Here is a 15,686-nt window from a genome sequence, read left to right on the forward strand (position 1 = left end):
ACTAGACATGTCAACACCTAAATGGCCAAGTTTTAGTGAAATTTAAAGGAGGGACTAATTAATCCCTCATATATATGAAATTATCAAAGGATAATTTGGATATTAATTTTTGTCACGACCGAATTGGTTTCATTCAAGAATCTTCTTCAATAAGATTGACATGTTTGTATTGTTTAGTCTCTATGAGAAAAAAATAATTGTGATGATTTTCTAGCTAAGCCATGCAAGAGGCATAATGCCATAATGCCTAAATTCACATAATGGATGTTGTTGGCCCTTATTAACAACAAATTAACATTTTTTATACCACATATTATAATAATATACTCACACTTGTACCAGTGCCATGTGGACCAAATCTTACTTCTTAGGAAGCAATTGTTTGATGATTTAATTAAATAAAACAGGATTAGTTGGCTAGTTAATTTTATGCTGAAGAAAGGTTGTGTTCTTTCTAATTCTATTATCCATTGAAGGAACATATAGGAATTAAAAGAGTAAAGCTATGGCGTGACACAGAAGTACTCACATAATGTTAGCAATAAGAAAAAAAGATGAGAGATAATGAGATCCAACCTTCTTTGAATGTGATAGAGATAATTAATGATGAAAAATATTTAATAATCATTCATATCATAAGTTCATAACTCCTCTCATAACATTTATTTCCAAATTATAAACTAGTAAAAAATTCCTATGTACACTATGTTTCAGTTGTAATGTGTTAATTCATTGGAGACGAATTTTACTAGTAGTCTAGAAATTCTATAATGACTAAATGCGCATCATTAAATTAGATTTAATAGTTCATATATCATCTTAAATTAAATTTCATAATCTTATCAATGTGTTTGTCTTTTCTTGGTTGCTTACTTTGGACACATTAGCTACCATATCTAACATGCTTATCAGAAAGGTGGCTGCATAAGAACCTTTTAATTTGAACACAAGACTAAAAAAAAGTGTATACATGTGTACTCACACGACTAAATATATAGTGGTTAGACACACATGTAAATAGTAGTGCTTAGCTCTTGTATATGAGCCGGGAGTTGGAGCTGAGGCCCTTAAGATTAACAAATTTATCAGATGAGATTCGAACTTTGATTCATTACGTTACGATAGATTAAAAGACCAATTTTATAGCAAACATCAACATCAGAATTATGAAGAAATTGATGCTTTGAGTAAAATGTTGTTGCTTAGAGTATGTTGTCGTTATGCAATACAAGTGTTGAAAATAATTTAAATCTAAAAAGTCTGTTAAGTTTAACTAACATGCGGTTAAAAGGAAAATATTTAGGAAATTAGTCACTTTAGTCCCTGAATGGGAAAAGAGTAGTCACTTTAGTCCCTGAATGCAGAGAAATTGCAAAACAGTCCCTGAATGTAGACCATGTTGGTCAATTTCAGGGACTAAAGTGACTAACGGAGTATGCATTCAGTGACTAAATTGACTAACCGAGTCTACATTCATGGACTATTTTGCAATTTATCTGCATTCAGGGACTAAAGTGATGACTCATTTCCTATTCAGAGACTAAAGTGACTAATATCTCAATTTAGAAAAACCATCAAAATATTGATCCATCCATCCACATTGCAATGTTGTTTATTCAAACAAAGGAGTCAATGAGTCCTGCTCGTGACCTAAAAAATAGGGCCTAGGTTGGTTTCATGGATCAGCAAATGGACAAGGCAACCTCCTTTGTTTTAGGAGAAAACGGCGTGCAACCTTTTCCGAGTGTGACACTAAATCATATCCACATACCGTACACAACTTCACATGCTTCCAAATTTCTTCATAAGGTTCATTCTATGCTTCCATATCACATTTTGTTTAAACAATGCTTCGATATCACATTAAATTGAAATCTAAGATGAACTTGGTTTAGATTACTCATCATTAGTTGAATTTAATTTTGATCCATTAGATGTTGACATGACAAGTTATGTGCAAATTCAAGGAGGTCATGACCTCTACAACCTAAAGTTCAAAAACATTTCATTTAAACCTACTAATAACATCAAAATCAAAATTATAAAAAGTCTAAATTTTCAGTAATGCTCTTTACATGAGACCTTTGTTTTGTTGACAAGGTACGATGTTAAAAGGTATCATTTTTTTTTAGTAAGTTAAAAGGTATCATGTTAAAGTGTTATATTTGTGCAACAACCATTATTTCTCTTGCTCTCTCCTTCTTTTTATTTTATTGTATTTGTCTGATAAAAAAAAATTGTCATTATATATGTAATTGTGACTCTTCGTAAAAATAACGGGTAATGAGTAGTCACAATAATACTTCAATGTATCAAAATTTTAAAAGGGTTTATCTAACATGTGCAACATTGCATATGTTAAAACAACCAATAGTACTAACATTTCCTTGGAAGACAACAATTATTTATTCAAAAGTTTTATACTTAATATTAAATATACAAATTCCAATACAAAATTCTATTTTAAATTTCTTAACATGTGCATGGGAAGCCCGAATACGAGATACAATACGAATACGATAATGCATTGATACGTCGATACGAATAAAATAGTTCAAGATTGTGCACTTTGTTAGTCAAACTAGCTCTTGATATTGAAATACTTCATTAATATTTTCATATCAGTCATTCAATATACTTATTTATTATCATATCAGTCCTTCTAAGTACTTACTTATTATCATTTCAGTCCCTATATAAAAGAGTTATGGTGAGTATTGAGAAATTATTTTAGCGTCAAGGACTATTTTGACTAAAAGAGTGCATAATTATAGACTTTTTTAAAATTTTAATACATTAAGAAACTATTTTAACTACTAATTACACATTCAGAGATCAAAATGACTATTACCCCTAAAAATCATAATTACATTTTTTTTTCAGGTGTGAATTTGCATTCACAGTTTGGTATAAGTTGTCGAGTTGACTCGGTATAGTTCTTGTAATGCCTGATGATTTGGCCAAATTGTTTGTCAAAGGTCAAGAAAGCTTATAGTTAGTTTGAAATTCGATATGTGCTTTGTTGAACTTAACAAAAAAAAAAAAAAACTATTTGTTATTGCAAGGGTATTGGAATCCTTAGCAAAATTCTATTTTGTTTGTGATCCTCCATTCTGAGTAGGGTGGAAACAGGTCGGGTTGACATTACAACCTAGCCTATTTAATGTCTAACTTAGATATGCTTGTTAAATAAAAAGGTCGGGTTTAAACTTTTTATAAAGCATATTTAACTAAATAAGTCAAACTAAAGTTTACAAAAAAAACATATTAATTCTGTCAGGCCGGTCTATTAAACTTTTTATATGCTTGTTAAAAAAAATCTAGCATCCACATAATAAACCATAGAAGTTTGACAGGTTGCTTCAGCTACAGTGTTGTTTGAAACAGTTTATGGTCTTGGGATCATCCTCGGATTGGTTGCGTTGTATTCTTGAACGAATTCCAGGGCTTTTTGGGCAATTGCAATAGGTTCAGCAACTTCATTCTTGAACACAACATTGTTCCTCGTTTTCCAAATCATCCACAAGATAGTGCAAAAAAGTTGAGCCCCTCTAGGTTCTTCACACGCAAGCCACTTTACTAACCAAACTTTCAAGTCCACGCCATTTGGTATGTGAATTCCTAATTGAGATGCAAACAAAGTTAACCTTGTAATTTGACAGTGTTGGCATGATGTATCCAAGACCACATAGTGGGCATGATGATGTATCCAAGACCACTCCTTTTTTCTCCAAGTTTGCTCTAGTTGGCATAATGTTCTTTATTAGCTCTCCACATGAAATTTTTGACTTTGTTTGGAATGGTAGCCCGCCAAATTTTTGGCCTATTTAGTAGCAAGTTTATAGGTGTTGTTATGCCTAAGTGTAAAAATAAGTTTTTATAGATTTTCATACTTCATTAGGCTTTTAAAAATGTCAGTCTAGGCCTTAAAAATAAGTTTACGGCGGATAATAAATTTGGATTAGGCCTATAATTTTTTTACTATTACTTTTTCCATCCTATGTCTTTCCTCGCGCGCCCTATTTTTTTTTCAATTTTTCCCCTAGTCTGGATTTTGTTTTCCGGATGGTATTGTTAGAATTTTACAGATGTTTCCGGATTTGAAAATCCGGAATAATGTTTTACCAGAAGTTTTGCAATTTTAATCTTCAAAATTCGTAAAATAAAATAAAAAACAGTATAAAAAGACACAAACATAAAAACAACTCATTTTATTAATATATGAATAATACATTACAATAATTTTCAACTTTTTAAGCTTATTATATAAGATCCTAAATCTATTTCTAATCTCCTAAGAGCCTAATTCTAATCTCCTAAGAGCATAACCACTGGTATGTGATGGGACATACCAGTAATTTGCCTATTGGAGGAAAACCGGAGGAGGAGGGAAGAGGAGGGCGGGAAGAAGAGAACAATGCCCCTGAGGGAGGTGAGGGGGTGCTCAAACTTACAACCAAGCAGGCCCAGCAAAGAACCACACTGACTCACATGACCCTCAGATGAACCGCGCTTCGTTTCAGCGCGGTTCCATCCTCATTGACCATTCATACAAACCCTTAAAGTTTTCAACGAGACCCTTATCTATGAAAAGCCAACGATGGAAAACCATGGTTGTAGAAGGAAAAAGAGGAGGAGAGGATGGTGTGAGAAATGGTGGGGTTTGGAAGGCTATTTATAGGAAGGGGTGGGTCAAAAACGGTTGGGAGGCCATAAATGCAGTCAAAAAACGCGTTTTACCACGTTTTTTTACTTGACCACTGACAAAAACGTGTGGTGCAGACCACCGGCCATGATTGATGCATTCCGGAATATATAACCCGGAAATCACATTTGTTTTCCGGAATATATTTTGCAAATTAATGCGATAATGGTGGTGAATGAGGGAAAGTTGTCACTTCCTATAGGGCTAAGGACATTCTGGAATGTAAAATCCGGAAAGATTCAGAGCCATTAATGTGGGTTTGGACAGTTACAACAACCACTAACACGTTTTCATTGACTGTATTAATGACCTAGGACTTGTTTTAGACTATAAATAGGCTTCCATCTTCAACAAATACCTACATTCTTCACTTCACCTCTTTTCTTGCATTTTCTTCAAATGTTTTTTAGTTTTTTAGGGGTGTCGATGGTGTCATGGTCATTGTTGACCGTTCATAGGAACCCTGCAATTGCAATGTATTGCAGCTTGTGCGGGGTTCATATAACGGTTAAGAGAGACACTTGACATCAAAGAAAGACACGGAAAATTACATAACATCTAGTCCGGATTTCTGTTTCCGAAAATCATTAACAATTTGATCCGGATTATACAATCTGGACAAAGGGTATTTTGGTCAAAATCATAGGGCGCGTGAGAAGGCTGTAGGGTGGGAAAAGTAATAGTCTAATTTTTTAAGTATGTCAAGATTGGGCCTTACAAAACTCGATCGGCCTAACCCATTTTCACCCCTAATCATAGGGTGTGCATAATTGAATGTTATTGTTCCTAGTAATATTTTGTTGGGAAATGTTAACTAGTAGTTAAAAAAAAACTAATATATAAACTTTGCATTGAGAAGTGGCGAAAAGTAGAATGTTCAACTTTTTAAAAGTCAAAAAGTTGTTGTGTTTTATGAAAAATTTCTATTTTTACTTCCTTATCTCCTTTTGCACACTAGATTTTACATAACCTATCCACACTAGATTTTACACCTCTCTCCTCATCCCCTTTTCCAATCGAGAAATTACAATCGAGGAATGAAGAAGAGGCTCACTGTTGCAAGTTTATTGATTGGGGAACCCGATTTTCGTTTTTTTTTCAACCAAATTTTATCATTATTTAAGATAAAATAAATTCAAATTTCAAAACAAGATCAATGTTATAAAAAACATATTCCATAAAACTCTCAAGAAAAATACAAGATATTTTAAAAAAAAAATAATTATAATTTATTTATTTTTTAAGTAGTTGGAGTTCTTCTCACTTTCGGAAATAATAATACCACACATATTATGATCAACGATGAAAAGAAGAAGAAACAAATAAGTAAAATTCCTAATGTTATTTATCTCTGCAAACACCAAAATACACTAGAAGATATTCGAGTAAGTTAAATAAAACATTCAATCTGGCGACGAATTTTTACCACCCAAAAATTGTTGCCTAAAGGGAAGTAAGTGGATTTTTGCACGTTAATACGTTTCTTTACTTTGTTAAATACCCATTTAAAAAGCGTTGTCTATTCTTATAAGGCCGCGGCCATAAAAGCATGGAAATAACGTAGTCTTTGTCTATTCCTTAAAGGCCACGGTTCTTACAGGTTGGTATTTAAACCACATCACAAAAGCGATGCCTTATGTTATTCAGTAGCCAATGAGTAATGAATCGTGGCCTATACCACTTCTGCCCATGTTTTTAAATATTTTAAGAGATAAAGTTGCTGATAATATTTGCAAACTGCGGCTAAGATATATTTGAGAGCATAAATTTTTCATTGTTTTGCTCTTTTTATTATGATAACGTGCATAAATTATGATATGTTTATGACTTTTAAATTGAAACAAAATCCAAAAATATAACAAATGTGATATATTATTATATTTTTAATTACACCAACAATATAACGTAATAATTGTAAAATTTATTTAAAGGTATAATTAAAAAAATGAAAATCTAATTCAAAATCATCTATTCGAAGGAAAAAAATTATTTCAGGGTATAATTTATTTTCCGCTATTATTAGTAATGAAGAAAAAAAATTGTCAAAACAAGGATTTTTTTCTACAAAGTGTCCAATATTGATGCTCTTATTGTTGTGGATTGTTACTATTTTAATGAGATTTAAGGAACAATATGATTCTCACTCTATGTGAGGAGAATTTGAGTTGTCTTTTTCCTTCCCAATTCTACCCTTTATTTAAATGATTTTATTTACTATTTTATCTTTTTATATTGTTGTGCCGATAAGCTTGCTTCTTTGGGTCATGATATGACGGATACCATTTGGTACACCACCATGCCTTCCTCTTTGGCATATGCTTTTACTAGGGACAGACACAGCTTGTCTAATTATCGGTTCCTTTAGTTTTTTTTGTTAGATTTCCGTTGCGTTTGAGGGATATGGCCTAGTCCTCCCTCTTGTAAATATTTTTTCCTTTTTTTGAATAATATTACGTATTGGAAAGGCGGTAGAGGATGGGGGTCTCTGTTGTGTGCCAACCTAGTTGGGATGCTTCAGTTTCCCTTTGATGCCTAACCTTTCTCTTGGCCTTATCAAAAAAAAAAAAAAAACTTTTTATAATATTTTTTAAATTATTAATTAAAAAAACTAAATTCATTTAAATAAGAATTGACACACTTGCAATGATGTATTGAAATGTAAATTAATGAATATGAAAATAAACGAGTTCTCAAATTCATTATCGGCCCGCTTGTTTTAGATTCAAAAAAATGATTTTTCTTTGTATTTTTAAAAATGGATTTTTTGGAAATTTAGGTCCCGTTTGTTTTATATTTTAAAAACAAAATAATTCTTTATATTTCTAGAAATATATTTTTTTGGAAATTTACTAAAAAGTAGTAGAATTATTTTTAAAGTCATTTGATATAAGTTAAAAAAGAGATTTTGACATTCATTAATTTAAATATTCATGCTATAAAAAAAAAAAAAACTTAAATATTCATTGTTCGAGATTTTACAGAGTAAAAATCACATATTTTTTCAAAATGACATCTTTCAAAAAAGATTTTTATGAAAAGCTATTTGAAATAGCTTCTTTTTAGAGATTTTTTCAAAATTTTAGTATCCAATTTTTTTTTAACAAAGTAATGAAATACTTAGAATGTCATTTTGAGATAATATATTCAAACGAATTTTTTATTTGGAGCTTTCCTTAAAATTTTCTTTGTGAAAACAATTATAACATAAACATATTACAATACAAAAATCTATTTAAAAAAAAAAAAAAAAAAAAACTATAACAAACGGGCTCTAATTTATATTTCAATGTTGCTATAAAGATGAAGAGAAAGGGGAAAAATGGGAAGGAGTGGAGGGAGAGAAAGTATGGATTTAGTGTTTTTTTTTTGTTTTGAAGAAGTTAAACTAACCCCCTGAAATTGGTACCAGAGAGAATTCAACCTCAGATCTTGAAGAGGAGCACACTTCCATATCCCAAGCCTATACCACTGGACCAATCCAAGTGGGTTAGTATGGATTTAGTGTTATTAGAGCATGATAATATTATGAACCTATATATTTGATCTAATAGTTTATTATTAAATGGAGCAGCATGGTGAAAAATATCGGTGAAAAATATTTATTTCACCATGCTATGCTTCGTGTTTCTTTTGTTATGGAGGTTTAAAAGATGGTGTTTGGTTTATTAACTACTTTTTTCATGTGTTATGTTTTCTTTCTGTTATTTAAACTTTTGTGATCAATTTATACTGCAAATTCAAAATCCTCACATGACAATTCTTGAAATGTATTTTTCATTCATATTTCATGTTATTTAGTTACTACTAGTATTCTTCTTACAAATGCTTGTGAAGGTGAAAATAACATGGATTGAAAATTTGAACAGGAAAGGCTCATTTTTATGTGAGTATATCAACCTACTCATACATTAAATTGCAAGATGCATGTGCCTTCACACAAGTCGCACAATGTTGGTTTTTATTTTGAGTTCGTTCCGGAAAAATGTGAATTTGAGTCATTCAAAACTCTTCTAAACAAAATATATTGTCTATAATCACACTTTCAAAAACATGTTTGCATTTTTATATAAATCTCATGTTAGATTGTTCTGCTTGGGCAACATGTCATAACGATAATCATGTTTTATATAAACTCATTATTTTTGAACAGGTATTATAAACTCATTATAAATATGGTTATGCATATATAATCAATTTTGGTTGTATTTATTTTTTGTGAACATAAGATATTGTTCACTTGGTTTTTATACTAAATTTATTGAATCTTTTTATTGAATATATTGAGTCTTAAACACTTAATTTTCTACTTTTTTTTGAATGAAATTAAAGGAGTCAAACATTCAAATTAAATTAGAAACCTTTAATAAAATAAATACACGTAAAACACTTGCATCACTTCAATAGTGGAGAGATTCCCTTCATACAATGACTTAATGAAATTCATGTTGTTTGCCTATCAAAAGACTATGGTAAATGCCCAACAAATCCCTTTTAACAAAGAAAAATATAAAACAGGTATGAGGATTAATTTATTAAAAGAAAATGTTAGTTGCTTTTATAATTGTTTAACAATATTATCTTATAATTTCTTAATTTTCTTAGAATGATTTTGACATACAACCAAAATACCTTCTTTTACACGATCCACTTTCATCTATTAACCACTACATCAAACACAACAAAACAGCTCCTCAAAGACATTTTTGCTAATTAACCATGAGAACTTGAACCTCATCACGACTGATAATGGACAGAAATGTCGACCAACACAAATGATGAATTATGTATCAATAAATATACAACGATCCCACAATAGCTAACGAACTAATAGCTTCAAGGTTGAATATTTTGCTAGAATATTGGTGGATCTTGATCTTTTAAATTTTTTATCTAACTTTTTTTGTGGAAAGAAAAGAATACGCCTTTAATATCGATGTTAATATGAGAAACTCTCTTCGTTTTGTAAATCTTGTCAAATAATTGGTCATTCATTGAACAACTATCATCGACATAATTGTAGGGAAGATACTCAGCAGAATATTATTGCTAAACTTATCACCCAGAAAATTATATATAATGATCCACACAAGTTTTAGCAATAATATTTTGTCTAGTATCTTCCAGACAAATTTTTCTTCCCTACCAAAGACCGAGGTGGGTGATATATAATGCTCAACCAGAATCGTCTAGACCACAGATTAATAATGATCCACACAAGTAGGTTTTGGTATAGGTACATGATACAAATTTGGAAGAGAATCAAACCAAGAAACAAGCAGAGGAACAATAGGGTAATACATATCGAGTTAAGAAAAGATTCATATCAAGCTGAACTAATTATTATCGAGTATGTGAGTTCGACTCAGCTCATTTTAGCCCTAGCAAACTCAACAAACCTTTCTGTTTTTTTTCTCATAACACAGATCTCCTAAACATGATCAAACCATAACAAGACCTCTAATTAACAAAAGTATTTTAATTTTATATAAAAGTAATTTGCAAGGCAAATTAAGTTCCGATTACACCACTCTCTCTATAGGAGGAAAATGTTTCTATCCAAAGAAACTTACAAATTCTGAATTATATCTACAAGAGATCTATAAGTACCAAAAACAGCAATAGCAACCCCCATTACAATTATTGAATAATTAATAACCATTTCACACCCAAATCTCTTGTATGATCCTGAAATCTTCAAGTAGCAAATTGATGGCACTAAAATTGAAGCTGAGACACTTAACAATGCTCCAACAAGTGACATAAGATATCCAAATAAGGGAATGGTCACAGCTATAGTAAGAGAACCTACTAATAAAGATGTACTAATAATCATATGTGTGACCCTTTTGTTGTAATAATTGCATGAAACCTTCATTTTTATAGCATTTATGACTGGAGTAAGCATTAATGCATATTTTGCTATTGGATTGACTAAGGTAGTATATATTGCCACTCTTGAACTCAACTTTCCTGTTTGGAGGTTTAATGTTACCTGTGATTCAACTTCTTCTCCAAACATTAAGTACCCTAGAATTGCTGCTGCTGCATAGCCAAATGTGCATGCCAAAAAGCTTGCAGATAGGACCTGCCAAAACAAAGGAAACGGCTTAGTTACACGCTATGAAGAACGGATACGGACACGATACAGATACTGACACGCTGACACAGCTAATAATTTGAAAAAATCACATAATTCAGTGTAATTACAAGTGTCGGTGCTTACACGCTTAATTCGAGAAGTGTCCGTGCTTACACGGCTATAGCATAAGCTCTTTCAAATATATTAATAGTGTTTATACTAGTAGATAAGCTCGTTAAATCAAATGAAGTAACTGAAACAGCTCGGTACTTACACTGTAAAACCGACTTTTGTCCCTCATCGAATTGTAGAGAGTAGGAAGAATTGGATGAGCACTATAACAAAAGGCAAACAAACTAACAGCAGAAGGTATTCCACTCCATCTAAAAACCCTTCCTTTTCCATGAAACCCTGTTCCATCAATTGCACCATTCCACAACAAAGAAACGATGAAGATCGAAGAAGCTAAAGCACCACCAGCAGAAACATAAGACAACAAACTCATGTCCTCTAACAAAACAGTAGGCAAAATAACAAGAGCAGTAACCATAGTAAACATTGTTGTGCCACCAATTGTTAATCCTGCTAGGTGAATTTGCACGTTCGGTACAAGTTTGTTAAGGTTGTCTCCTTCTAAAATAAGAAAACCTGTTACAGCAAGATAGAGCTCAGAATTCATGATGATTGATACCATTAATCTCCCTTTTGATCCAAATGCATGTTGACCTATGTCTGGAAAGGTTCTGATATTAAGGTCCATGTCCATGCATTTTTTGACCAATGTGCCTGTGTAACAACATGCTATGGCTATTGTGAATAGTAGCAAAATGCTTAACCATCCTCCAGATGCTAGTGCATAAGGTATTGAGACAATACCAACACCTGAAATTAGAGCAGAATCAAACTTAATTAGCAACATGCTAATTAATGTCTTTCAACATTTTATTTTTAGTTTTATTTTGTTCTTCAATTGAATAAATAAAATGTTTAATTGTGTAATCAGTTGGTAATGCAGCGACGTTGATATAAAAGGGTCTGAGTTCGAACCTCGAATTCTCCACTTCTTCACATATAAATATGTGAGTCTATCGACTAAACTATTTGCCTAAACAAAATATTTGACTGTAATTTTCCTATGGAGAACTATGTTTTTTTACGGTTGAAAAACAACACATACTAACAAAATGGGAACCATTGGATCATTAAAAATTGAATAATATATTTAAAAAGTTACTTATTTTATGTGGTATAACAACACATGATTGAATGAGGTCAAAAAAATGCGTACTTTAATAATTGATAACGATTAAATTCAATTTTAGCTTTTAAACTATTTGAATTGAAAGTTAGTTATTATATATAGTCACTAGGATGGAGAAAAATAGTGCCCATAAGTATTGACATTAAAATATTATGTCAAACAAAATGTTGTATCATCATTCACATATCGTTATCTCTACAGCCTTGAAAGCAATATCTCAGTCATCATTTGGATACAGTGGAATATTGTACCCAAATAGTTGCAAATGAATGCAGACAAAGTGAAAATCAGAGTAGGATCTAATAGAATAAAATAAGTATATACTAGTTTGTAGAAGATTAAATTGGAAATAAAGTAGTGCAATTTTTTTTCCCTCGGATTTGAACCCTCAAACCTTACATATTTCATACATTGTTCCTGCCAAATGAGCTAAGCTCACGAGAACATAAAGTAGTGCAACTGTTTTCACTCTTTAATATTCAAAAAGTTATCATATATTTTAAACTGATTCATATGTTGCACATTTAAATTAATCAATGTTATTTGGTTTGTTGATTTTTAATATTTGTTGACCGTATGATTTATTTTTTATATTTAAACTGATTCATATGTTTCACATTTATATATTTTATGTTTGCAGTCTTTATGATTTTAAATGTGAAACATATGATTAAAAAACATATGTTTGCAGAAATAGTATAGAGAATAAACTGATTAAAATAGCCACAAATTAAGAGTATATAGAGAATAAAATTGCTACAAATTTTATATAAATAGCCACAAATTAAGAGTATAGAGAATAAAATTGCTACCTATACATTCATGTGTAGTGTATGAACTAGAATACCTATTTTTTTAAGGAGATCCATACGTTTCTTTTTTTCTAATCAGAGAGATTCACATGTATTCTTTGGTAAGAGACTTGATTATATTAATTCTGTTTAAGGCCAACGATGGTCAAATATAATATTAAACACACTGTGTTATGAATGGTTGGGTTAATCCGGCACGATTGTTTTCAGATCTATAATCAAGGAGGTTAGACTAATCTAAAATTTTAAGTCCATCGAGTCAACTCGATGGATCGTGAAAAATTTGATGGTTCTACCAACTACATAGATAATATTACCTTAATATGTTTTTTCTTGCCAAACTTCATTAGGTTGAACACAAATACTCTAACACCCTTAAGACCTGGAAATTGTACAACCTATGTAGGGGTATTCGCGCATTGGATTGGTTCGGTTTTGGGAGTAAAAATCATCTGATCCAATTTTTTCGGTTCTGTTGTTTGTTCATCCAATTGGTTTGGTTTTAAAATCAAATCCAATCCGACCAAAAAAAATATTGTTTTGATTGGATTGGTTTTCGGTTTTCATTGATGTATATTTTTGTCATTTTCTTTTAAGAAAATATATTATTTTATGACATTTCATAAAATGGTAAGGTTGCGAAAAAGATGAATAAGTAGAAAATAAAAGTAACATAAAGCAAATAAAATAGTAGGTTAAAGAAAATAGTTACAGACTCGTAAGTTAATAATATTTCTTAAAAAAATGAAGAAAAAAAATCAACATCATTAAAGAACAAGTCTAGAAAATAGTTACATAATTTTAAATTAAGGAAACATTTATAAAAAATTCATATAATAATATGTACAAGATTGGATCGGTTTATACTAAGGGAACCGAAAATCAATCCAATCCATTTAAAATTGCGGTTCTTGTTCAAAAAAAAAAAATTTGCGGTTTTTGTTCGGTCTACGATTTTTTGGTTTGGTTCGATGTTTGGTTTTTTGATTCGGTTGCTGCGGTTTGCTTTGGATTGGATTGAACATTAACACCTCTAAACCTACCCATGTAAAATAGTGGTACTATTTAAACCTCCTCCTTCCAACAATAACACCGTTTATAAAACAACCGATTTATTTAGACCACTTACAATGTTGATGATTAAAATCCCCCTAAAAAAATGTTGAAGATTAAAATGTTGATTTAATCTGTGTGTAATTACAACTTTGTTCGCGGGTCCCATGAGTTTAATTTTGTCCTAAAAGACGAATGTGGAAAAGTTGAAATAAATTTTGGGAAAATCACAAAATTGCACGTATTATGGGAATGCTCTGGACACTGACCATCAGTCTTGGCATATTCCCTAAAAAAAATAACCTCACCCAATCATATTTATAAAAAATAAAAAAATTAAAATTGTATTTTTATTGAAAAACTAATGTATTTAGTCTATAAATGTGAACAAATATATTGGTTATTCAACAAAACTCAAAAAAAAAATATATTAATTATGAATGTGACTAGGGAAAATAAAATAAAATAATCTTAGCATATCTTATTAGAGTTGCGAAATAAGATTGATCAGTAAGAGAATCAACCAAAATAAGACATATACTTACAAGGTTTGACTGCCTCAATAAAAATAATAAGGTTTGACTGAGTAAAATAATAAACTCAAAATGCATGTAGCACATGTGTTGGACATAATTCGTCATTTGCATTTAGAGTAAATCATCGATTGTTTATAAGTCCTAGTTCAATTGAAAAATATCAAAATTGTAAGGTCGAACGTTATAACTTAAGTTCAAATCAAAATCTCACAGTGTGTGTGAGTTTAATTTAAGTGGTTTAATACTTCATCTAAGACGGAAAAAAATTCATCGATTTAGTTTATGAAATTGTAAAGCATTGTTTGATTGAGAATTTTTAATTTAGACTATCATTGATGTTTTGTAATTATAATTCACAATTTTCGTCTTTATAGTTGAGTTAGTAGGTTGATTGATATCAATTCATAAAAAAAAAAAGATAAAACGAAAATATTACTAATATTCATTTTGCTACTTTTGTCAAAGTGATGTTAATCAAACCATCATATCAATCACAAAGATGAGGAAAATCGTGAATTTATTCATAAAATCGTCAATCAATTTTAGATTTTCAAATGATTTTTAAGTATTAGAGGTGGCCCACCTTAAAACCCACATTGAGAATGGAGACCAAAAACAATAAAAGACACAAAGAAGACAAGAATCAAGAAGAACAAATTAAGGGCACAAGATAATAATATGAAGATGATAAAAAAAAGAGAGAACAAGAAAGGAACCTGAGATAGCATTAACTAGATGGAAGCAAGTCTTGAATGAAGAAGCGTTACCCACATGAACCATGTGGTATTCATCCTTATTTTTTGAATCATTCACTTGATAAACCTTTTCATCAACCAAAAGTGGTACTTCAATGGAGGAACATCGATCACCTTGCTCAGCAGCCATAAGTATACTCGAGAAGATGAATGCGTTTTGTAATTTGTGACTGCTTAATAGACAAATGCACTTTACCTCTGTTGTTTTATAGTGAGTCCACACACGTGGTTCCTTTCTCTTTTTCCCCAAACCTAATTTAATATTACCCACTAATAACAAATAATTTTTTCTTGTCCGCGTGAACATGGTTCAGTTGGTGAGAACATCGTATTATATATATATATATAAAGATTGAGATTTAAAGTCAAGATTTTCTATTTATTCATTTTGAGGGGTTAATTTTTAATCACTAGATTATTTAACAAAAAACAATAAATATTAATTATACTAGCGTTCAGACGAACACTATGTTCATTTGTTCGTT

General features: G+C 30.9%; 1 protein-coding gene across 1 annotated transcript; it reads right to left on the minus strand.

Moving 5' to 3' along the window:
* Positions 1–10,166: 10,166 nt before the first annotated feature.
* LOC25490978 (amino acid transporter AVT1I) lies at positions 10,167–15,391 on the minus strand. The gene is made up of 3 exons (XM_013604891.3): positions 15,163–15,391; positions 11,059–11,666; positions 10,167–10,790 (listed from the first exon to the last, which is right to left on the minus strand). The coding sequence occupies exons 1-3, from the start codon at positions 15,329–15,331 to the stop codon at positions 10,272–10,274; spliced, it is 1,296 nt and encodes a 431-aa protein (XP_013460345.1). The 5' UTR covers positions 15,332–15,391; the 3' UTR covers positions 10,167–10,271.
* Between the last annotated feature and the right edge of the window lie 295 nt (positions 15,392–15,686).

Source organism: Medicago truncatula, chromosome 3 (genome assembly GCF_003473485.1).
Source record: "Medicago truncatula cultivar Jemalong A17 chromosome 3, MtrunA17r5.0-ANR, whole genome shotgun sequence".
Classification (NCBI taxonomy): domain Eukaryota; kingdom Viridiplantae; phylum Streptophyta; class Magnoliopsida; order Fabales; family Fabaceae; genus Medicago; species Medicago truncatula.

What these genes read in the sequence shown, in the direction of transcription:
- LOC25490978 (XM_013604891.3), bottom strand. Translation starts at nt 15,331, where the DNA reads ATGGCTGCTGAGCAAGGTGATCGATGTTCCTCCATTGAAGTACCACTT. An exon ending in TCTAGTTAATGCTATCTCAG is followed by an intron (nt 11,667 to 15,162) that starts GTTCCTTTCTTG and finishes CTCTAATTTCAG; the next exon opens with GTGTTGGTATTGTCTCAATA. An exon ending in ACAAAAGTCGGTTTTACAGT is followed by an intron (nt 10,791 to 11,058) that starts GTAAGTACCGAG and finishes TTGTTTTGGCAG; the next exon opens with GTCCTATCTGCAAGCTTTTT.